This window comes from Grampus griseus (genome assembly GCF_964374135.1).
Source record: "Grampus griseus genome assembly, chromosome: 14".
Classification (NCBI taxonomy): domain Eukaryota; kingdom Metazoa; phylum Chordata; class Mammalia; order Artiodactyla; family Delphinidae; genus Grampus; species Grampus griseus.
In genome coordinates this window covers 23,034,521-23,059,840 of record NC_139008.1, presented here as the reverse complement: position 1 = coordinate 23,059,840, position 25,320 = coordinate 23,034,521, and the positions used below count along the sequence as shown (strand labels likewise).

General features: G+C 42.5%; 1 protein-coding gene across 4 annotated transcripts; it reads right to left on the bottom strand.

Moving 5' to 3' along the window:
* Positions 1 to 520: 520 nt before the first annotated feature.
* GDE1 (glycerophosphodiester phosphodiesterase 1) lies at positions 521 to 25,320 on the bottom strand. Of its 4 annotated transcripts, none has more exons than XM_082670240.1 (7): positions 24,941 to 25,320; positions 18,075 to 18,250; positions 16,127 to 16,232; positions 13,788 to 13,880; positions 8,245 to 8,456; positions 6,794 to 6,967; positions 521 to 1,636 (listed from the first exon to the last, which is right to left on the bottom strand). In XM_082670240.1, exons 1-6 carry the CDS (start codon positions 25,199 to 25,201, stop codon positions 6,820 to 6,822), a joined length of 996 nt encoding a protein of 331 aa, XP_082526366.1. In that variant the 5' UTR covers positions 25,202 to 25,320; the 3' UTR covers positions 521 to 1,636; positions 6,794 to 6,819. The 4 variants fall into 4 exon arrangements, 2 of the variants coding, with proteins under 2 accessions (XP_082526366.1, XP_082526367.1); XM_082670241.1 differs by lacking the exon at positions 521 to 1,636 and adding an exon at positions 3,288 to 5,390; XR_014297692.1 differs by lacking the exon at positions 521 to 1,636 and adding an exon at positions 3,293 to 5,081 and having other exon boundaries at positions 5,972 to 6,967.

Below are 25,320 nucleotides of genomic sequence, written 5' to 3'. Positions count from 1 at the left end.
CTGCTGTTGTTTTTACACCTGAATTGCTGATTTTTCCAGACAAAATATTTGAGATTTTCCAGTAAAGATTGTTGTAATATTTGAACTAGTTCACAAAAACCTGGGAAGAGTTGTAGTTTAAGAGAGACGCATATGAATGATTGATCCTTAGAAATCGCCGCTCCCAGAACTCCCAGACCTGGCAAAGGTTTGGAGACTGGTGCTAAGACAAATGGTCCAGTCTGAATAAAAATGTGACCCTTGATCAGGGATGTGAAGCCTCTGAATTTTGGAACGTGCATTTGTTCATGACTTTGCACTGAAAACATCCCCATTTTTCCCAAAGGTGAGAAACAACCAGAGGGCTCGTCTATGAACTTTACTGCACATTGAGTACATGAGTCTTTTGGATTGGACTGGGGTGGGCATGTGTGGACTGGGACTCTACCCCTGTGAGGTTTTATACATGATCATCAGAGTCTTACGCTGAACCAAACATGAAATCGGTGGTGATGTGTGGAATATATATATTGAATATGTATGTGTATGTATATGTGTGTGTGTGTACATATGCACACATACATGTATAAAGCATTTTTTTGCAATTTCCTAAATGATTCACAAGGCACCTGACTCTACTTAAAACGGAAGAGTCCAGCAGAAAACTGCCATTACCAAATTACTCGGGAGGAGAAATCTCCTCTTGGGTAATCACTGTCATGAAATCTAATGGGAACTGAATTTAGAAAACATTTAAGACGAATTTAAAACACAAACATCCAGTCAGTGCTCAGTCATTGGTTCACTTCTTCATTGACTTATTTGCTCACTAAATCATTCATCAGCTGAACTCAGTTCTTTTGGTACCATCTTTGCTAGTGGTTGCTAGAAGTGCTTCTTCGTTCATCCCTTCATTCAACAAATATCTACCACGTGGTGGGGAACAAGATGGTGCACAAGTCAAGACACAGCCTCCACTCTCATATACTGTCTAGCACATCACTTTTGGCAGGAACTTAATAATTAAACAGTAATTACTTATAGCAGGTGCCATGAAGGAGAAGCCCAAGGGACGACGGGAGACTTAACTTGTCTGTGGGGTCAGTGAAGGCAGTCTGTGGAATTGATGTTTGATGGGATTTTTTTCCCCTCTGTGTTATCCTAATGCTATCTGTGCTTCTGCACTGAAATGTGAACTCCCTCTGGAAGTATCATTTTTGCTCACTTCCCATATGCTCAGGGCTTATATCCGGACTGCTTCTCCATTCACCTCTTATCTTTACTTCAGTGTAGCCCCTGCTTCTCCTGGAGGAGCAGACACAGTAGAAAGATCTAGTCTGTAGGTCTCACACACACATTTGGATGTGTGTAACATCCTCACATCCTTAGTCTTGAGATATAGGGGATATATTAGTTTGCTAGAGCTGCCATAACCCATAGCACAGACTGGAGGCTTAAACAACACAAATTCATTTTTTTCACAGTTCCAGAGGTGGGAAGTCTAAGATCAAGGTGTCCACAGTCGGTGTCCACAGTTTTGGTTTCATTCTGAGGCCTCTCTCCTTGGCCTGTAGATGGCCACCTTCTCGCTGTGTCCTCACATGGTCTTTCCTCGGTGCACACATCCTGGTGTACCTTTGTGTCCAAATCTCCTCATCTTATAGGGACACAAGACAGATTGGATTAGGACCCAACCTAATGGCTTCATTCTAACTAAGTCACATCTTTAAAGGACTTATCTCCAAATATGGTTACATTCTGAGGTACTGGAGGTCAGGACTTCACCATATGAATTTTGGGTCAATACAGTTCAGCCCGTAATAGGGGAAACTCACCCCCAGTCCCATCAGGACCTCTTATCAGGCAGCAGGGCTCTCATTGCTCGCTGCACCCAGGATCACACATGCAGCTGTTTGAACAGCCAGACCCAGGCCCTGCCCACTCTAGACCAACTAAATCAGGAATCCATAGTTTTCCCTGAAAGCTCTCAGATGGTTTCAGTGGGAAGCCAAGGCTGAGAACAACTGAGCTAGAATCTAGAGTAGTGCTTTCTGAACTTGCTTGACCATAAAAGTCACCTGAGGCACTTACTGAACATGCAAATAGTGAGCTAAGAATATTGCATCAAAAATTTCTAGGGGGGCTTCCCTGGTGGCACAGTGGTTGAGAGTCTGCCTGCCGATGTAGGGGACACGGGTTCGTGCCCCGGTCCGGGAAGATCCCACATGCCGCGGAGTGGCTGGGCCCGTGAACCATGGTCGCTGAGCCTGCGCGTCCGGAGCCTGTGCTCCGCAGCGGGAGAGGCCACGGCAGTGAGAGGCCCGCGTACCGCAAAAAAAAAACCCCAAAGAACAAAAAACAAAAGGACAGCTTTTTACCCTTCTTTTTGGAGAGATTCCATGTGGGGGAAACAGAACACTTCTGACACTTCCGTGTGCCCCCATGCCTGGCCCCAAGCTCCGGGAGGACAGAAGCTCCTCTGCGTAGGACTTGCCCTCCGGAAGGACAGAAGCTCCTCTGCGTAGGACCTTGCCCTCCGGGAGGACAGAAGCTCCTCTGCGTAGGACCTTGCCCTCCGGGAGGACAGAAGCTCCTCTGCGTAGGATCTTGCCCTCCGGGAGGACAGACGCTCCTCTGCGTAGGACCTTGTCCTCCGGGAGGACAGACGCTCCTCTGCGTAGGACCTGCCCAATGCATGTCTTCATCTGGCTGTGGGTATGTAGCCTTTTAATAGCCTCCCATAATAAACCGGTGATCTAGTGAGTGAATGGGTTTTCCTGAGTTCTGTGAGCTGTTCTGGCAAATAATCAAACCTGAGGAGGGGACTGTGGGAATATCTGATTTATAGCCATTCAGTCACAATTGCGGGTAACACCCTGTGCTTGCAGCTGGCATCTGGAGGATGGTCGTCTGGGACTGAGCCCTTTACCCATGGAATCTGATTCTATCTCTGGGTAGATAGTGTCAGAACTGAGCTGGATTCTGAAGGACCCTGCCTGCGACTGAGAATTGCTTGTTGTTGATGTGAGGAAGCCTCCACACACAGAACACACTAGAATTGGGCCCAGGAACCCCTTTCAGCCTCAAAGGACAACATTCTTTGAGAACCCTCTGCCCAGCTGATCTCCATCCTCTTCTTAACACTTGGTGTCCTGCTGTCAGATTTTGAGCGTAATTTAAAGTTTGACAAAGGAACACACAGGTCATTAATCTTCAGTATTTTTTTTTTTTTTCCGCGGTACACGGGCCTCTCGCCGCTGTGGCCCCGTCCCGCTGCGGAGCACAGGCTCCAGACGCGCAGGCTCAGCGGCCATGGCTCACGGGCGCAGCCGCTCCACGGCATGTGGGATCCTCCCGGACCGGGGCACGAACCCGTGTCCCCCGCATCAGCAGGCGGACTCTCAACACCGTGCCACCAGGGAAGCCCTTCAGTATTTTTGATCAAAGAAATCAAGTAACTTTGCCCTACAGTAACCGTCACTCCATGCTAAGGTTTGAGTGGATGTCTGGAACACTTCATTAACTTCCACCTTGCCTTGTCCTCAAAGCTGTGGTTGACTGTCCTGTTGAAGCATTATTCCCACTTCAGGAAATGGTGTCATTTAGAGATTCTTGTCTAATAAAGAGTATTCATGTCTTAGTGAAATTCTTGTCAGGACAAGATTGCACGCTCATCTCCAAATAAGAAAATGAGTATCGTTTAATGAAGTAAGCAGTGGGTTTCTCAAGCCTTTTCAGGTAGCCCTTCCAGGTTATCTGTCTCCACCATTCTGAGAACACAGGGGCAGTCCAATGAACAGCAGAGGATGTGATTTTTATCCCTATTGACTTTCTTGGAAAGAATGCTATCTTTGGACGGCTCATTTGTTGATGCTACTGAATCATTACACTCCCAAATCTTTACCTCACTCTAGGTCTATATTCAGGTTCCTCAAGGAAATTTCCACTTGGCTATCCCACAACTCATTCTTACAACTTTTTTTTTTTGCGGTACGCGGGCCTCTCACTGCCGCGGAGCACAGGCTCCGGACACGCAGGCTCAGCGGCCATGGCTCACGGGCCCAGCCGCTCCGCGGCATGTGGGATCTTCCCGGACCGGGGCACAAACCCGTGTCCCTTGCATCGGCAGGCGGACTCTCAACCACTGCGCCACCAGGGAAGCCCTCTTACAACTTTTATTGTCTACTGTGACAGGCACTGCAAGGAGTGCTGGGAACGTTTCTCATGACTGAGCCCTTGCTAAGCGACAGAAAAAAGGATAAGCCTGGGTTTAGAGTGTGGGCTCTGGAATTACATAATCTGGGCCTGAATCCTTATCCTATTACTGTCTGTGACTTTAGGTAAGTTACTTAACTTCCTTGGGCTTTGGTTTTCTTCACTGTAAAATGGAATTATAATGGTACCTTGACCTCATGGTGTTGTAGCAGAGTAAACACATAGAAAGCATTTGAAACAGTGTCCAGTACATGGTAGGCAGTCCATAAATCTTAGTTATAAACAAGCATTTTACATGTACTCTTTCCTTTAATCACAACTACCCCTGCCGTGGTACTAATACTGCCCCTATTTTAGAGATGAATTCAAGACACTAGCTATATGACTTGCCCAAGGTCATAGAGCTAGAGATTAGGAATTCAGATTTAACTTTTTCTGATGTCAAATCCTGTTGTTGGGACTTCCCTGGTGGCACAGTGGTTAAGAATCCTCCTGCCAATGCAGGGGACACGGGTTCAAGCCCTGGTCCGGGAAGATCCCACATGCCGCGGAACAACTAAGCCCGTGCGCCACAACTACTGAGCCTGCACTCTAGAGCCCGTGAGCCACAACTACTGAGCCTGTGTGCTGCAACTACTGAAATCCATGCTCCACAACGAGAAGCTGCCACAATGAGAAGCCTGCGCACTGCAACGAAGAGTAGCCGAGTAGCCCCAGCTCACCAAACTAGAGAAAGCCCGCACGCAGCAAAGAAGGCCCAATGCAGCCAAAAAAATAAAATCCTGTTTTTAACCCCTTTACTAAACCTTCCAAGTAAGTAATTAACACCTTCTTTCTTCATCTGAATTCTCCATTCTTCAAGGCCCACGACCACCTTAGCATAGGATCTCAATCCTTAATTGGGCCTGGCTGAGTCAAGTGCAATAGGGATTTGCGACAAAGGTCAAGAGACAGAGAACTTCTGGCTCTCAAAAGGTCTTCACACCACAGAAGGGATGTTGTGAACTCTGTGCTGCCCCCAAGAGAATTTCTTCCCTGTCAGTTGCTGTATAGCCTCTGCAGGTAAACCAAAGGGGGAATTCAGTCCTCAGATGTTTTCTTTGGTCCCTTTCTCTTCCTCTTGTCACTCTAGTCATAACGTGGCATGGAAGTCATGCAGTTTAGATATCTGTTCCATTCACTGAATCTCTGTTCTGCTGTTAATTTTAAAATTCAAGAAAATTCATTTGTAAACATCCCAAGCCTCATTTATTGTCCTCCTGCCAACACCAACTATAGCAAAAATCAGTCTGCTTCTCACCACCATCCAGCTGTGTAGGCTGGTGGCCGAGCTCAGTGACCCATGAGGATTCAGGAGGGAAGTCATGAATAAGCTGTGGGCCTGTGATCAAGGCCAGACAGGGCTGAATGGTGGGGGTGTGGGGCAGCTAGAGGAGAGAGCGAGCTTTGCAATTTTCTGAAGACTCAACTTCATTTTAAATGATGCCACTTAAGTTCACAATAAGACCCCTGGAAGCTCACACGGGAAAGAGCAGAGCTGGGAATCAAGGGCTCTACGTTATAAAGGCAGACAAAGTGAGTGGTTCTCTGAACCGACTGACCTAGACTTGAATACCAGTTACACCAAGGAATTTGAGACCTTGGGTAAGTGACTTTAACCTTGCAGTACCTCGGTTTCCTTATCAGTAAAAAGAGATTAATATCTCTGTAAGATTTTTGTGAGGGTTAATTAAAATAACACATGTTAAATCACTGAAGTTCCTGGTAAATAGTAAACAAGAAATTTTATCATGAGATCAGGCTCTATGTCACAGCTGTCATTTCTGGGAAGACCCTTCCCTTCCAGATTTTAGTTTTCTCATTTGTAAAATGAGGCTAAGCCTAGATGTTCCCAGAAGTTTCTTCTAGTTCTGTCTGTGATCATCTGCTGTAGAGCAGCTTGAAAGGGTACAACTCTGCCCCCTAGTGGTTTGTAGCTCTTATTTCTAGATACCATAAACAATCCCTCAGACTGATATTAAGACCTCCTTACCATTTTCTTTGCTTCACACCAATGTCTCACCAGGGGCCCTGGCCACTGGATTGGAAACAGCAGCTCCCTTAAATTCCTTACGTCTTAGGATATGACGCTTGGTACATGGTTTTCCCTTAGTGCTCCTTTTAATGATCTTATTAGTATGGTCACAAGTTTGATGTCTACAGTACATTGATAACATAGCTGGATACAAATATTTTAAATAAGTAAAGTTATGTAAGTGTGTCAAGTTTTAAAACGTCAACTCTGAGTGATCATGCATTTCCCATGCATTTGCATCTGCACCCCCAAATTGCACAATTCAATCTGTGCTTATCTTCATTGGGCTTCAGTGCGTGCCTCAGCTAGGTTGGGGCAAGAGTGTTGTGCCTTTTTGCAGACCCAGACTTTCAAGAGCATCGGTTTTGAACTCAGGCATTTCATGGAGCATGGTAGCAACACTGGGTTTTGCTTTGGTTCAGGTAAATACCCAGTTACCGACTACTGCTTGTGGGAGCCACCTGATCCCGCAAGGGCTTGGGTATATTGATATTCCTCCATGAGGCCAGCAGGCAGTTTCTGTACCTGTGTTTCCTCCCTGGGGGAAAAGTCTAGAAGTGAGGTGTGCAGTCTTCCAACATGCTGTCGGTGATATAGCTGGAACCAAGATGGGATTCATAGTAACTTTTTTCATCAAAAGTATTAACAGTCCAAGCAACAACCTGAATGCCTTTAGCTGACCACTTCTTCAAGTAGTCCCTGGAGAAAGAGGAAAAACCAACCTTGTTAGAATAATGCCAATTGTCTCAGGAATCTACAATGGTCACTAAATATGGTGTTCGCTGAGTACTAACAGCCCCCAGAAGGAGCCTCTTAACTGGCCTCCGCACTGCAGCCAGAAGGTGTTCCAAACCCAGCATGAGCACCTCCACCACGCCGCTGCGGCTTTCAACACTTCAGCCACTTGCTGAAGACCCCCCCACCCCAAACCCCTACCGGAGGCTGTACCTAGCCTAGTCCCACCTGTTTCTTTGGCCTCATCTTACACCACACTCCCCCATTCTTTTCTGTGCTGTACTCTGTGTGCATACTGATTTTTCCTGCAGTTCCTTGAAAGAACCAGGCTCCTTCCTGCCACAGCACTTTTGCACGTGTCTTCCCCTCTGACTTGGACCTCCACCCCCAATCCCCTCATTTCCTTCAGAAATGAGGAATCTTCAGATCTTAGCTCAGCTGTTACTTCCTTGGGGATGTTTCCCCTGACTCCCTCGACTAGGACAAATTAATCAGCATATGTGCACTGTTCTCTCTTACACAGCATTTATCTTAGCTCTAATTTTATGTTTATTGGATCTTTATTTGATTAGCATTTATCTCTTCCACTTGACTATAAACTCCATGAGAGCAGACTGTGGCTTTCTTTCTTTACCACAGCATCTTCAGCTTCTTAACACAGTACCTTGCAATACTGCAGGCATACAACAAATATTTATTGAACTGAATGCACACATACCTGAAATAATATGAAACTTACGACTGTAACCACCTGAAATACACAGCTATAAAATTGCCAAAATAAAGATTCAGAGATTGCTAGCAGGTTAGGGAATGGAAAGTTTCCTGGGAGCAATGGAGTAGAGCCTGTAATATATAGGGGAGCAGAAGGAAAGTTGGGATGGATGAGGTAGGTGCCCACAAGACCTCTTCATTGTGGTTCTGCCCTAGATCCTATGTTGGTTTTTAAAGGGAGCCAATCACAAGGAAATACAATCTCTCTGTCTCTGACGTCATAGTTTGGCACGTTTATTTTTTCTTTAAAATGCACTAAAACCTAAGAATATTTGATCAACTTGTTTTGGAAACAGTGAAATATGCCTAAACTCTTCCCACCTAAGAAGCTAGTGGCATTTCAACTTAATAAAGGCATGGTGGGCTTCATGGGTGGGAACCAATCCAGGTGTCCACTGTTAATCCTCCCTTTTCAAGAAGAACATTCAGGAAATGTATCAGAAGATAAAAAAAATCTTCCAACTTACGGAGATACAAAATCCTTTTGTATGAGGAAAGCTGAAATTCCACACAAGTACCACAAGATGTTATGCATACTCCAATCGAGCAAAATGTCCAATGCCACAAACATGGACTGTTTCCAGAAAGCAGCAAAGCGTGGTTTCCCATCTCCTGTATGGCTAAGGCTCCAAGGTCTGTGAATTAAAGCTGTTACTACATTCTGATCTGCTTGTCTCATCTGAAAGGAATTTTGGAAAATAAAGCAATTATCGTATCTTAAGGCCAATACTTCTCATTTGTTCGTTAGATTTAGCCAATGTACTCAGTCTGTACAAGGAGGTATGCTGCCCCCCATGTCTACTAAATAAGTACTCCATCATAAACCCTTTGAGAAAATAATGTGTTGAATGTAAAGCATTTAATATATAGTATAAATGAGAACACTTCCTCCACAATCCTAAAAGAACTGCAATACTATCTTTAAAATGAGAACATTATAACCTCAGGGTCAAATTTTAATAATGTCACAAAGAGTAACTTTCAATTGGATATTGATTTAAATTATGGCCAGAGATAATTAGAACACAGTGAAGATGGAACCATGATCATTTCAAGATGCGCTGGTTAGTTTTTGATCCTTTTTAGAGAAGATGGCTGAAAAAAGTTGTGGGGGGCGGGGAAATGGGGTGAGAAGGGAGAGAAGTGGGGGCAGGGACAAGGACAGAGCAATGGACAAATGGGGGATATGGATGGAATTTTCTTAGTCTGTGCTCTATGGTCCTCTGGAAAAGGTATCACTCATTTTAAAGGCCTCTGGTCAAGGAAGTTTGGGAAACACTGATCCAAATGTCTAGAAGCCCCAGGACACTATTCATCTCAATGACAGTTTATATCCCAGTAGGCTCCACCCTTACTGCAAAATTTTAAATACATGCTGTGTTGGTCACTGTTGAAGAACCAACTCATTATTTTGGAAACTGGTAAATAAAGGACAGGATTAAGCATTTATTTGCCTATTGGATAGCTAAACAGTAGATGAGATCCTCCTTATAGAAGTATTCCCTCTAGGTAATACATGAACAAGAAATGACAGACTTAAAATATTGACACTTTGAAACCCCTAGTAGGCACTTCCCTGGTGGTCCAGTGGCTAAAACTCCACATTCCCAATGCAGGGGGCCCGGGTTCGATCCCTGGTCAGGGAACTCAATCCCACATGCTGCAACTAAAGATCCCGTGTGCTGCAACTAAGACCCGGCACAGCCAAATAAATAAATGGATAAATAAATAAATAAATATTAAAAATAAAAATAAACCCCCTAGTAAACTGCCAGAGCCGGCCACTGGCATCAATAACAGCTGCTGACAACGTGACGAGACAACCCGGCATTATGCGCCCCCTGATGGAAGAAGACCCTTGCCTAAGAAATTACCTTGCCAAGAATAACTGAACCTAACCTGATCAAGCCTTCAGCTCTACCAATTCCTAGGAAATATACAGAGGAGATGAATGTATTAAATTGTACCATGGCATAATTAGCAAAATCCAGACTTTGTTAAATAAACTCTACAAAACAACCTAATTTCTTCAATAAATACATGACAAGGGGGATTTATACACTGGATATTTGATGATCTTAAGGACTTCTTGTTAGTGGTTTTAGATGGGATAATGGTATTGTGGTTATGTTAAAAAAAAAAGGAATCACTTTTTAAAGATACTTAATGTAATTTTCATGGATAAAATGATATGATATCTGGAATCTGCTTCAAAATAACCCTGGGGAGGAGGCGGAGTCAAGACAGCATTGTGGGAAGATGCGGAGTTAGCTTCTCCCCACAACGAGGGTGCCTGCCGGCTGCTGGTGGGGAACTCTGACGCCCAAGGAGACGGAAGGGACCCCAAAGTGAACCGGTAGGATGTAGGGGGACTGAGAGGGGAGGAGAAGTGGAGGACAGACAGGATCTGTGCCCCTGAGGCTGGGGAGATCAGGAGAGGTAGGCAGGAGGGGCCCTCCAGGAGGAGGGGAGAGGAGTGGAGGGTGATTGACCAGCCCACTCGGGCCTGAGGAGCCTGCTGGGCTCCCACGCTGATCCCCTGTCCTCCAAAGCCCCCTCCAGGCCGCATGGGTCCTTGGCGGCATAGGAGGGAGGTCAGGGAGATCAGGAGAGGCAGGTGGGAGGGGCCCTCCCAGACCAGAGGAGCAGGAGAGGAGAGGAGGGCCCCACCCACTTGAGCCCAGGAAGCCTGCTGGGTTTCCAGGTGAGATCCCCCACCCTCTGAGACCAGGGGTAGGGGACTCGCCTGGGCCCCTTCTGTTCCTTGAGCCTAAGCCCCACCCCCCACAGCCCCCAGGGCCTTTTCCAGCCCTGTGGGTCCTGAGCACAGGCCCTGCCCACCGCCCAAACCTCGCCCTTGCTTAGGCCCCGCCCCCCACAGCCAAGGCCTTCCCCCCAGCCCTTTTTTTTTAAATTTTCCCTCCTCCTCTTTTTTAGTATTGTGGTACTGATGTACCTTCCAGTTGTTGATTCATCTATATTTTAATTTTTATATTCTTTCTAACATATCTGGTAGTTTCCTAGTCTAATTTTATTTTTTACTTTGTTACTGTTCTCTTTTTTTTTTGCCACCCCACGCGGCTCACGGGATCTTGGTTCACGAGCCCAGGGTTGGGCTGAAGCTCCTGCAGTGGGAGCTCCGAGTCCGAACCACCGAACTAACAGAGAACCTCAGACTCCAGGGAATATTCATCGGAGTGAGGTCTAACAGAGTTCCTCATCTCAGCACCAACACCCAACTCTACCCAATAGCCTACAAACTCCAGTGTTGGAAGCCTCAGGCCAAACAACCAGTAAGACAGGAACACAATCCCACTCATTAAAAAAAAAAAAATGAGATGTCAAAAAAATGTGTCATGAAGGAGCAAGGTAAAAAAAACCCTACGAGACCAAATAAATGAAGAGAAAATAGGCAATCTACCAGAAAAAGAATTCAGAGTAATTTCAATGATAGTAAAGATGATCCAGAATCTCAGAATGAAGGCACAGATTGAGAAAATACAAGAAATGTTTCACAAATATCTAGAAGAACTAAAGAACAAACAAACAGAGATGAACAACACAATAACGGAAATGAAAAATACACTAGAAGGAATCAATAACTGAGGCAGAAGAACGAATAAGTGAGCTGGAAGACAGAATGGTGGCAATAACTGCCAAGAAGCAGAATAAAGAAAAAAGAATGAAAAGAATTGAAGACAGTCTCAGAGACCTCTGGGACAACACTAAACTCACCAAATTTGAATTACAGGAGTCCCAGAAGAAGAAGAGAAAAAGAAATGGTCTGAGAAAATATTTGAACAGATTATAGTCGAAAACTTCCCTAATATGGGAAAGGAAATAGTCACCCAAGTCCAGGAAGCACAGAGTCCCATACAGGATAAACCCTAGGAAAAGCACACCAAGACACATATTAATCAAACTAACAAAAATTAAATTCAAAGAAAAAATATAAAAAGCAGCAAGGGAAAAACAAAGAATAACATACAAAGGAATCCCCTTAAGGTTATCAGCTGATTTTTCAACAGAAACTCTGCAGGCCAGAAGGGAGTGGCAGGATATACTTAAAGTGATGAAAGAGAAAAACCTACAACCAAGGTTACTCTACCCAGCAAGGATCTCATTCAGATTCGATGGAGAAGTCAAAAGCTTTTCAGACAAGCAAAAGCTAAGAGAATTCAGCACCACCAAACCAGCTTTACAACAAATGCTAAAGAAACTTCTCTAGGCAGGAAACACAACAGAAGAAGACCACAAAAACAAACCCAAAACAATTAAAATGGTAATAGGAACATACATATCGATAACAACCTTGAATGTAAATGGATTAAATGCCCCAACCAAAAGACACAGACTGGCTGAATGGATACAAAAACAAGATCCATATATATCCTGTCTACAAGAGATCCACTTCAGACCTAGGGACACATACAGACTGAAAGTGAAGGGATGGAAAAAGATATCCCATGCAGATGGAAATCAAAAGAAAGCTGGAGTAGCAATTCTCGTATCAGATAAAATAGACTTTAAGATAAAGACTGTTACAAGAGATAAGGAGGGACACCACATAATGATCAAGGGATCAATCCAAGAAGAAGATATAACAATTATAAATATTTATGCATAGGAGCACCTCAATATATAAGGCAAATGCTAACAACCATGAAAGGAGAAATCGAAAGTAACACAATAATAGTGGGGGTCTTTAACAGACCTAGAGTCTGTCGTACAGAGTGAATAAATCAGAAAGAGAAAAACAAATACCGTATGCCAATGCACATAAATGGAATTAAAAAAAAAGGTACTGATTAACCTAGTTGCAGGGCAGAAATAAAGAGGTAGACATAGAGAATGGACTTGAGGACATGGGGTGGGAGGGCAAAGCTGGGGTGAAGTGAGAGTAGCATTGACATATATACACTACTGAATGTAAAATAGTTGGGTGGTGGGAAGCAGCAGCATAGCACAGGGAGATTGCCTTGGTGTTTTGAGATGACCTAGAGGGGTGGGATAGGGAGGATGGGAGGGAGGCTCAAGAGGGAGGGGATATGGGGACATGTGTGTGCATATGGCTGATTCGCTTTGTTGTGCAACAGAAACTAACATAGTATTGTGAAGCAATTATACTCCAATAAAGATCTATTAAAAAAAATAACTCTGGGGCTTCCCTGGTGGCGCAGTGGTTGAGAGTCCGCCTGCCAATGCAGGGGACACGGGTTCGTGCCCCGGTCCGGGAAGATCCCACATGCCGCGGAGCGGCTGGGCCCGTGAGCCATGGCCGCTGAGCCTGCGCGACCGGAGACTGTGCTCCGCAACAGGAGAGGCCACAACAGTGAGAGGCCTGCGTACCACAAAAAAAAAAAAAAAAGAACGAAAAAGAAAATAACTCTGGGGATAAATGGGGTTATGGATGAAACAAGCTGGATTATGGTTAAAGGAGGGCTTGCTGTGTAGTATCTATGTATTTGCATATTTCAAATTATGCATATTTTAAATTCTCTATAAGACTTATTTTTTAAAAAGGTATAGTCTGCTGTTACTTAGTGAGACACAGAAATATATAATTCATTCTGTTCTGAGAATGTTTCCAAAGTAATCTGAATGAGCCTATAAACAACATGAAAGAAGGAGCTAAAAAGGAATCATGGTATTTTAAAACGGCGTACGAGTACTTTCCCCTTCCTGCATTTTTGTTAATTTAAAAGAGGAGTCTCTTCACAGATGTAGAGAACAAACGTATGGACACCAAGGGGGGAAAGGGGGTGGGGTGGGGGGTGGTGGTGGTGGGATGAATTGGGAGACTGGGATTGACATCCATACACTAATATGTATAAAATAGATAACTAATAAGAACCAGCTGTATAAAAAATAATAATAAAATTCAAAAAAAAAGAGAAGTTTCTTAATTCAGTTCAGTTTAACGGGCATCTATCTTATGCTTATTTAGCCCACTGCTATTATTACCACCAACTAACATAATATTATACACAACAAAAATCCAGAATTTTACCTTATAGATAACTTCTGGCAAGAAAGAGCAGACAATACTATTATTGTATAGCTGAGGAAACTCCATATATATTTTCTTTAGAGCATCAGTAGCCTGTAAAAGAGATTCATGTATTTAAAATCTATTAAAATGTAGTCCCAACCAGTAACTACTATATATAAGTACAACTCTATTAAGTAAATCAGAAATTTACTAATATATGGGGATGTGAAAAGGAGTTTTGGTAGGTTGCTTTATCCACTAGGATGCATTTTAAACTCACATCAGCAGATAAGGAAGAAGCTGGGGTACTGCTGCTTTACTATTTTGTTGAGAGGCTCACCTCCTTTTGTCATACTTTGGAAAAGTATGGCAGACTACAGGCCAGTGGAGGTTGGAAGCAAAATTTTAAAATCTTTTCCTTATATTCTAGTTTAGCCACTAGGATAGGTCCTTTTATACCCACAATTCTATCTCCCTCTGCCTTTCCTAGCTGAAGTGGGAGTCAACCAGTCTGCAAACTAGAGAGGGTAGATTTTCTCAGTCTAGGCGACTAAGAGGAAACGTCATCCATCATCAACAGGGAAGGAGAAGCAATGGGACAAGGGAGAAACTGGGAAGAGTCTCCCAACTCTTCCCAAGAAAAGCAGAAGTTTCTTTTTGCAGTAGACCAGCTATCTAAGTGATAGAATTAAAATACTGATAGTTTGTAACCTCTAGTGAATTAACAGATTTGGCCACTGAGCAACAGTAGCAGCTAACAGCAGAGATGACCAGACGTTAGGTGGAATGTAATGTTGCTACATCATAATTCTTGAAATACCCCTAATTTTTGGAAAGTCACACATAACCTATAACCAAATATAAGCAACTAAATGCATTCCCCAAAATAAAAAACATAGAAAACATAGAAATTATTCATCTCATGCTTCCCTTCACTAATATCACAGAGTGTGAGCTATAGAGCCGCAGTCGTTTTCTTGTTGTGAACTAACATGCACCATGTGTGATGCTTCACCTACATTCTTTATCTGATTCTCGCAACAACCCTATGTGATCATTTCTTACATTGTTCCCATTTTGCCCATAAGGAAACAGAAGCTTATCAAGGTTAAGGTTACACTGTAGTAGGTGAGAGTTTAATCACAATCTCCAAAGCCCGTGATCTCGGCTCCTGTTATCTACTGTCTCCAATTTAATGCCAACACTTGTTCCTTTATACTCCCATTTTTAAAATTAATTAATTAATTAATTAATTTTGGGGGCTGCGTTGGGTTTTCGTTGCTGTGTGCGGGCTTTCTCTAGTTGCGGCAAGTGGGAGCTACTCTTCATTGCAGTGCACGGGATTCTCATTGCGGTGGCTTCTCTTTGTTGCAGAGCATGGGCTCTAGGCGTGCGGGCTTCAGTAGTTGTGGCATGCGGGCTCAGTAGTTGTGGCTCACAGGCTCTAGAGCGCAGGCTCAGTAGTTGTGGCACATGGGCTTAGCTGTCCCATGGAATGTGGGATCTTCTTAGACTAGAGCTCGAACCTGTGTCCCCTGCATTGATAGGTGGATTCCTAACCACTGTGCCACCAGTGAAGTCCCTATGCTCCCATTTTGGTGAATTAGATCACTATGTTCTGCCCAATGCTGCCCAAACCATCTGCGAGCACCCAACCAGAAAGCTCAAATAGCTGGAAAAAAAAAAAAAAATTTCTTCTCCTCCCTCACCCCTCTTTATTCTAATAAAATAATCATGAAGGTCAGTACACCATGGGTGAAATGTAGGACCTATCAGCGTTCCCAAACATGGGCCGTTATCATCAATAAAACCCGAGGTGCTCATTAAAAATCTTGTTCCTTGGGCTTCCCTGGTGGTGCAGTGGTTGAGAGTCCGCCTGCCGATGCAGGGTACACGGGTTCGTGCCCCGGTCTGGGAAGATCCCATGTGCCGCGGAGCGGCTGGGCCCGTGAGCCATGGCCGCTGAGCCTGCGCTCCGCCACGGGAGAGGTCACAACAGTGAGAGGCCCGCATACTGGAAAAAAAAAAAAAAAGAAGTGCCTCTTTACTGTTCATTTAATATCTTTTGTAAATGTTTCATGCAAATAAAAGAAACCTGACTGTTCTATTTTGTGCTAGTTGTCGAATACTGGGGATTGTTAAATGGTTCCATCAAAGGTTAAAAGGTTAAAAAGGTTCCATAATTTACTGTTTCCTTGAAGATGTGGATTTTTGCACTGTAAACTTCCATTAAGCAAATATAATTTGTAAAAATAATTTAAGAATATAAAAAATAAAATATATAGTTAATTTTGGAACAAACTAGCACTTAAATAAAGCTGTCTTTTCCAAAGTGCAGTCTATGGTATAAACTGTACCATATTTGCATAGCCTTTGACATCAAAGAAGATTGTGAGGTTACGGTTTAGGCACTCTGCAACAGCTTCTCTCAGGGTAGGAATCTTTTCATCAGGGAAATCACTCCTATAAGAGAGGGAAAAGGAATAGTACATTGTAGGAACAAGGAAAAGATAAAAGTTTAGTGAAACAGACATTTGAAAAATGTCTCCCAACCAAAGGAAAAGAGTGTTTCCCCAACTTCCTTTCTCCAACCATACCAAAGTCCAAGGATAATATGTTTTTTTTTTTTGATAATATGTTTTTAAACCAAATTAAAGATATTCTTGGCCACAGAACAGCAACAACAAAAATCATTTATTTTTTAGGCAGTCACTAGATTTATAATATAATTAGTAACTCTACTCACTCAAGGGCAGAGTATATGCCATCTTTGGAGAACTCAGAGACCCAAGATTGTACTTTCCCTAATAGAACCTTATGCAGGAGAAATTCCTAGCTATATATACATCTTTTAACTGTACGGTTGTGCATTTAAGTGAAACTGGTTAAAATAAATAATTTTCTAATACATATGTTTCTGAAAAAGAAAAGGAAAGTTAAGTGCCTGACACATAAGAAATCAGCTTTTCTCAAATAACAAAATTTCACTCTACATGATTTAACTTATGCTAATTCAACGGTATTTATTCAACTGTAAGATATTGGTTTTAAAAAAGATAAAGATAAATAGTACAGCAAACTCTGCCAGCCACTCTATTCAGTGACTATTCCCTGGGAATCAGAGACATGAATTTGCTATTCCTCCGGCTAGTCTTAGTTGCCATGCTCCCCTCTCAGGATGAGCATTTTACCCCACTGACAGAAATTTTCCCTTCTTTTCCAACAACATAGTCTCTAAACACAAGCCAATTATTTGGTATTTAAGCAAAGAAAATGCAACCTTTCAACTATGGAACAAAGACTGCTTGGGTTAAAGACATTAAGATGGCATATTGGCTCCAATACCATGCCTTCTTAGAGTATTTTAAGGGTGACGCTGACCCTAAGCATTTTTTGCATTAAGTGCTGACTTTGAATTTGACATCTTATTAGCTACAGTGTCACTGTAATATTAAAACCAGCCTTCCCCTTGCCTACAGCTGAGCAATGAAATGTCTGTAACAGCAGAGAGCAATTCCAGCAGCTTGGACTCAGAACTTTCAAGTGTTATCAATATTCTTTCTAAAGTATGACTTCCTTTGGCTGACTTTTAATTTCTTTCAGTTCCTAGGAAAATAATGTCTGAATCATCTTTTAGGGAGGACTACAGTTTAATCACTGGGTCAAATAAATTGACCAGAGAATTGATATGACATGAATTACAGTAAGAACACATTTTTCGGTATTACAAAGACAAGAGGAGAGGGATTTAAATAACCACATTCCAAAGTATATTACCCAGATACCAATTCCAAGGTGTTTACAGTTGTTAATGGTGGGAAGGGCATGGGTTCTGTGGTCATATACATTTTAGAAACACTAAGTTAAAGGCAAGAATTGATTGACGTGAAATGTTTATCCCCAAGGGGAATATCTAAAGTATAGTGTTGGATCTTATTTGATCATAGAACCCTTTTCTTCTGGAACATCTTATACAATTAGCTCTGATATACATACACACACACACCACATATACATATATAAATTTATATGACAGTACAAAGTAATTGTCACGTTAGAGTATCGTCTTGAGAATAATTTCTGAAGCCAAATTTGGCCTCAGTGGGAAAAGCTGAAAAGCATTCATGCCATATTTCTGTTGTTCATGGCACCTGCCCATTACTTGGGAAACCTGTATACAGCTGAAAACAAAACACAACAAAACAACTCTTCTGGAGCAGAAGATGTAATTAGAAGGTGCCAGTGTCTTTCTGTGATCTCCAACACAAGTTGAAAGATATGTTTAGCTGAGAGTACACCACTTACCTTAATCTGTGATTTGCTGCAGGATTAAGCTTCCTAATTTGTTCAAATGTCAAATCACACAATCGACCGGTGCCGTCAGTTGTCCTATCTACTGTGCTATCGTGCATTAAGACAGGAATCCCATCAGAAGTAAACTCAAGGTCCAACTCCACGCCTGTTGCTCCATTCTTAGCTGCCTTAACAAAAACACCAACGATATTAATGTCAAGTGGCCACAGATGTCATTTTGCAATCTAAACACTAAAGATGACCAACAGGACTGGCTAAGTAGACAGTTTCTCTTACTGATTCTATTCCCTTCCTATACCAAAGAGCAACCCAACCTATTTCTCTTTTTCATGGATGTTAACCTTACTTCAGGGTCCACACTTATGGATTCCTTATAAACTTCAATTTCCCCACTTTTCTCACTCTCAGAGTGGCAGATGGGGAGACTTCTGGAATTTGTTTTCTCTGGTTGCTTTAACTATACAGACCATTAATGGCTTACAATTACAAATATTTAGTCACATTTCACTGTTTACCTACACTCTTTTTGGTGCAGTATCTCTGATGATTCCCCTGTGTTTGTTGATTAGTTGGATACTGCACTACCTTGGCATAAACAGGACGAGTCAGGTTTTTGCTGGTTTAATTCCATCCTCTAGAGCAGAAACACCAAGACTGCTTCTAGAGGACGCTAGATTTTGTTTATGTGAGCAGCACTGGCTGTTGGCCAACAAGTTGGTAAGCCCGATAAGGTGCACAAGAATTTATCTAAAAAGAGAACATGAACATAAAGTTTGAGGGGCCATGCTCCTCTAAGACACACTATCCAACATTTGCTTCCTTGGCTTCTTTGTCACAATGAAGACGTGAAACACTCATTATGATCAAGACTTTAAAGACTTTAATTTTTTTTTAAATTATGCAAACATACATAGTAGTATACAGCAAAAAAAAAGACTTAACAGATGTTAACATTTTGCCATATTTGCTTCAATCTCTTGCTGCCCTAAAACAATAATAGCTATATTATTTATTGAGCCTTTTATATTTGTCAGGCACTATTCTAACTGCTGTAAATGTATTAACTCATTTGATCCTCACAACCCTTCAGGAAGTACTATTAACATTCTCACTTTCAGATGAGGAAACAGAGAGATTAAGAAACTTGCTCTGGGTTACACAAACTAGGACGTGGTAGAGGCTACACTCTTAACCACATGACTTTACTATCACACTACAGATATAGCTAAAATCCTCCCCACTTCTTCTCCAGAGGCAACTGCCAAGTGGACGTGCATAATTTCTATAATTCCCTTACAGGTCTTTATATATTTACTACACACTTAAGTACCCATAAACAACATACAGCACTGTACTAGTGCACAGTAAGCATTCAATAAACATTAGCCATTGTTATTGTGTTTTGTTAACATGTTTTTAACCGTAAAATAGTCAAATTTATTAATTATGTCCCTTATAGGTGGAGATTTGTCTATCTTATTTAAATCCTTTCTTACCCCCACTTATAAACAACTGTTTTCTTCTAGGCTTCAGTTTGATTTTCACATATATGACCAAGATTTCCCCCTCTAAAAATTCCAATTCCATCACTAACTGGCTATGTCATCTAATTACAAATATTACTCTTGCCTCCGTTTCATCACTTTTATGATGATACTTCTTTAATGATCTTAAGAGTTGTGAGGATTTAGAAATAATGTATGTAAATCACCAAGCTTGGTGCCTGGCTCAGAGGTGGCGCTCAACAGAAGCTATTATGACTAGAAAAACACTTCTGCCTCGGTGAAAAAGTCATTACATAAGATGTAATGCTTACATCTACACTGATTAAAAGGTACATCTTTTTATAAGATTAAAGGTGTATCTTTTCTAAGTTTAATAATGCACTGGTAAATCCACATGGGTTATATATTGTATAACATAAAACAAGATCACATTTCCAGTATTCACAGTGCATCTCTCTCACTGTAATACAAATGTTAACCTTACTCCTTGATGCTAGTAATTCAGTTCAATTGTACTTTTATCCATTAGGGCCATTGTTACTTGGCTACAAAACAAAAACAACAATGGTGAGACACTGTATTTTAGCAAGAATACTAAAGGTAATGAGTTCATTTATTTGTCTTTTCTGTGTAGTTTATTAAGGCCCAAAACAAAAGTTCTATAAAAGAATCACCATACTAGAGCTTCTTAGACCAGATCTTCTAATGACTGCATTCAACTTTCTTTCCCAATACTTTTATGTAGAGGCAAAAAGATAAACCCCTGAATCTGATTCACATATTAGTATATACTTCATACTCTTATTTCAAGAAGTTTCTTATAATAGTATTTTTCTTCTAAACATACACACTTCACATAAACTAGTCTACATAAATACTGTAATTTATTAAAATTTTACTTAAGATGTTAATTTGAAACTATACTAATAGTTTAGTAATAGAATAGTATAGTGTAGTATAGTTAGAGAAATCAGATCAATGATTGTCTTGTAGCAGAGGCAGGAGTAGGGGTTGACTCCAAAGAGAACACAAAGGAACATTCTAGGGTGATGGAAATGGATTGAGGTGGTGGCTACCCAGGTGTAAATATTTATCAAAACTCATCAAACTGTATACTGAAAATGTATCTTTTATTGTATGTAAATTATACTTTGACAAAGTTGATTTAAAAAGTGTCTGCTTTAATAAAGTCATTATACTTATACGGCTTTTGACATACTATTCACATACCATAAAATTCATCCATTTAAAGTGTACAATTCAATGGTTTTCAGCATATTTGCAGTTGTGCAACCATCACTACAATCGCTTTCTGAACATCTTCACCCCAAAAAGAAACCCTATATCCATTAGCAGTCAGTCCTCACTTCTCTCTCCAACCCTCCCAGTCCCTGGCAAATACTAATCTACTTCTTTCTCTATGGCTTTGCCTATTCGAGACATTTTATTTAACAGAATTATATAATATGCAGTCTTCTGTGACTAGCTTCTTTTACTTAGCATACTGTTTTCAAGGTTCATTCATGTTATAACATGTATGGGGACTTCATTCATTTTTCTTGCTAAATAATATTCCATTGTGTGGCTATATCACATTTTATTTATCCTTTCAACAGCTGATGGACATTTCTGTTGTTTCCACTTTTTGGCTATTATGAATAATGCTATGAACAATCCTGTTCAAGTTTCTGCATGATGCATGTTTTCAATTCTTTTGAGTATATACCTAGGAGTGAAATTGCTGCTTCAGATGGTAATTCTATCTTTAACCGCTTTCTAAAAAATTAATTAATTAATTAATTATTGGCTGTGTTGGGTCCTCATTGCTGCATGTGGGCTTTCTCTAGTTGCGGTGCACGGGCTTCTCGTTGCGGTGGCTTCTCTTGTTGTGGAACACGAGCTCTAGACGGGTGGGCTTCAGTAGTTGTGGCTCGCGGGCTCTAGAGCACAGGCTCAGTAGTTGTGGCACATGGGCTTAGTTGCTCCGCAATCTTCCTGGACCAGGGCTCGAACCCGTGTCTCCTGCATTGGCAGGTGGATTCTTAACCACTGTGCCACCAGGGAAGTCCTATATTTAACCTTTTGAGGAACCGACAGACTAGTTTCCCACCATCAGTGCATGAAGGTTCCAACTGCTGCATAATCTTGCCAATACTTCTGTCTGCCTTTTTGATTACAGCTGTCCTAGTGGGTATTAAGTGTTATTTCACTGTGGTTTTGAACTGCATTTTTCTGATGGCTGATAATGTTGAGTATCTTTTCTGATGGGCTTATTGCTTATTTGTACATCACAATTCTTCCAACAAATATTTATTGAGTGTCTACTATGTATCAGGCACTGTTCTAAGCAGTGAGGAGAGAGTGGTGAGCAAGAAAGAAAAGGAACATGGATCTTACACTTTACTGGGGAGAAACAGACTATACACATGTTACATGTATTATGATAGTGATAAAAGAAAATAGAGGGTAATGTGAAAGTTAAGGCAGGTGGGGGGTCACTAGACAAGGCAATCAGGGAAGGCCTCTTTAAGAATATGACATTTGAGCTGAGACCTTAGTGATAAAAGGGAGTCAACAATACAAAGATCCAGGGGAAGAGTTTTCTAAGTAGAAGAAATGGCAAATATAATACAGAGGCCACAAGGCAGGAAGGAGCCACAAAGTACTGATTGCCTACCCAGATCTATTTCCTTTCTTCTTCCCTGCTGGTAGAGAGCTGTTCTTTCTCCAGTGTTCAGCTTTCTCCTCTGCTGTAAGTGGACTATTCCCAACCCCTCCGTGTGTGTCTGTCAGAGAGAGTAAGAGAGGCTGACTGACTTCTGGGCAAGACTTATGGAAGAGGGAGTAGAGCCTTTTCTTGAGGCTGGATGCTGATATGTAAGAATGTGAGTCCTGGGGCTGCAGTGGCCACCTGGCAACTACAATGAGGGCTAGTAAATATGCTACAGGTGGCAGAGCAGATAGATCAGTAGAAACGGTGTCCTCCACAATCACAAATTGAACAGCGGAATAAACCATCCTGGAAGTCACCTCTCCCACACACACCTCTTGCTATGTGAGATAGTCCCCTTATTGTCTGAAATATTTTAAGTTAGATTCTCTATTACATGAAGCCAAAAGCATCATTAACAAACACCCAAGGTGGTTTAAACAGAGGGAGTTGGGGCTTTGAGAAAGGTCCAAAATGGAAAGGTGTTTTGATTTTACCTAACTGCAATAGAAAAAACACTGGAGGGTTTTAAATATGGGCATGATATAATCTGAATTATACTTTTAAAGCTGCACTGTGGCCCCTCTGTGGAGTGGACTGTGGGTTTGATTTCATGCTTCTGTCACTGTTTATAATCGTGACTCCGTTTTTGGAATGCATTCATTTCACCGCTCTCAAGTTTTTCCTTCTCTATCTATTCCATAATCTACCAGAAATTCTACCACTGTCAGAATGTCTTCCCTGACTTTTTACATAATAGAATGTTTAAGAATATAAATTATGAGCTGCAAACAAGCAAAGTGAAAAAGAACAGGACAAAAAACAAACTTTGAAGGAAGTAAACTACATATTTCTTTTGAAGTCAAGAGGGAGGACGTGACCTTGTCTTCTGCAGCTAAATTCTGTCACGGCTAAAACGTTCATTGATAATGACCTTGTATTTGAACAAGCTAAATTACATCTCATTTCCTCTTAAAACCAGGAATCAGCTTGGTGCAATGTTATTTATCATAATTACATATATTAAAGACATGTTCAGGGCTTCCCTAGTGGCGCAGTGGTTGAGAGTCCGCCTGCCGATGCAGGGGACACGGGTTCATGTCCCGGTCCGGGAAGATCCCACATGCCGTGGAACGACTGGGCCCGTGAGCCATGGCCGCTGAGCCTGCGCATCCTGTGCTCTGCAACGGGAGAGGCCACAACAGTGAGGCCCGCGTACCGCAAAAAAAAAAAGACATGTTCAACCTAAACATACAAGACATGAATGGAGTTTAGCTATAATTCCCTTGCAACACAACAGGATATGACACACTATGTATATGTGTATTTCGCATACATACTTTCTCATTTAATGTGAGGTAGCCTATTTCATCGAATCACAACCGATTAGGTGGATATTAACATCATTCCCATTTTACAGATGAGGAAACTTAAGGTCAGAGCTGGGACTAGAGTGAGGAGCGGTACCCTAGGGTGCCTTGCTTGCTACATCCTACCCGTGACTCTGACTGGGACACAGAGCGCTTAAGTAACTTGTTCATTACACAATACTGTCTGTCCCTAGCTGGACAGAGAAAGGACATTCAGTTCAAATTTTACATCCTGGAACATATTCTAATCTAGGACAAAGGGCACTGGGACTTGGAATCAGAAGGCTGAATTCGAAAAGGAGCTGTGTGTGTTTGAGCCAGTTTTCCTACCCACTTAATGTTAAAATAATGTTTCAGGGAAATGAGAGGATCAGATACATTTCCACATATGCAAAAGTGCCTAGACAACTGCAAAGCTCTCTTACTACGCAAGCTGTTATTATGATGAAGTCCGGAGACTGCCGAGAGCTCCCTGTGGAAAGGGGAGGCAGAAATTATCAGGAGTCCCCCTGCTAGTGTTGTCTTACCACGGGGAAAGGTGATAAGGAGATGATTTGGATAATTTGAAGGACAAGTAAAGACAGCCGCTGTGAAGGTGATCCGTTTAGAGTATGTTAGCTAACGACTGACCAAGGCTCTACTTAACCTGGCCACATTTCCTACTTCATTCACACACCAGCCTTTGTTTTGTCCCTTGAAGTCAGGCCATATACTGTCTATTCTGTTACATGAGGATTCCAACATCATTCCCACCTCAGGACCTTTGCACTTGCTGTTCCCTTTTCCTGGAGCACTTTTCCCCCAGATCCATGGCGGCTCCTCATAATCCCGGTCTCAGTTCAAAGGTCACTTCTTCGGACAGGATTTCTGTCTAAAATGACCCTCCCGACATTCCTTATTCGGTAACCCTATTTCTTCATTGCACTCATCGCTTTCTTAAAGTACCTTATGTACGTGTTTATTTATTTAAGACCTGTCTCCCCTACTCCAATGCAAGCTCTGTGAAAGCAGGTACCCTTTCTGTCTTGTTCATGACCATCCTCAGTACCTGGCACATAGCAAATACGTTAAGTATTTGCAGTGTTCTATAAACACTTGAAGTCTGGAGATTTTCCGTAATTCAGAGGGATCCAGGGCCACTTGAATGTATTCCTTGTGGACAAATGGGGAAGTGGTAAGGCTATCATGAAAAGGCTGGGGAACCTTCGGAAGGACAGGCACAAGTCCAAGCTCCCAGGAGGCGCGCAAGGGCGGGAGGAGTGTAGGACTCACCTGCCGAATGGCCGCCAGCGTGTTCTCGGGCGCGTCGTGGCCGCCGCCGCGGTGGGCGATGACGGAGACGCGGTCCCGGGGCTTGAGCACCTGCATGGCCCTGCGGGAGGGCACCGGCTCAAAGCTGAAGAGCCGCAGCAGAAGGTAGAGGCTGCCGGTGAAGAGGCAAGCATTGAAGGGACTGCGCGTCACCAGCAGCAGCATCATCATCAGGAAGGAGAAGGGGCCCATGAGGCCCCCCTGTTCCTCCCATAGCCACATGCCGGCGCCCGCACCGGCACGGACGGGAGTCCCAGTCCCGCCGGGCTCCGCGGATAGGAAACCAAGAAACTACGACGACAGCCCAAAGCGCTGACCGCAGCTGACACCCTTCGACTGGA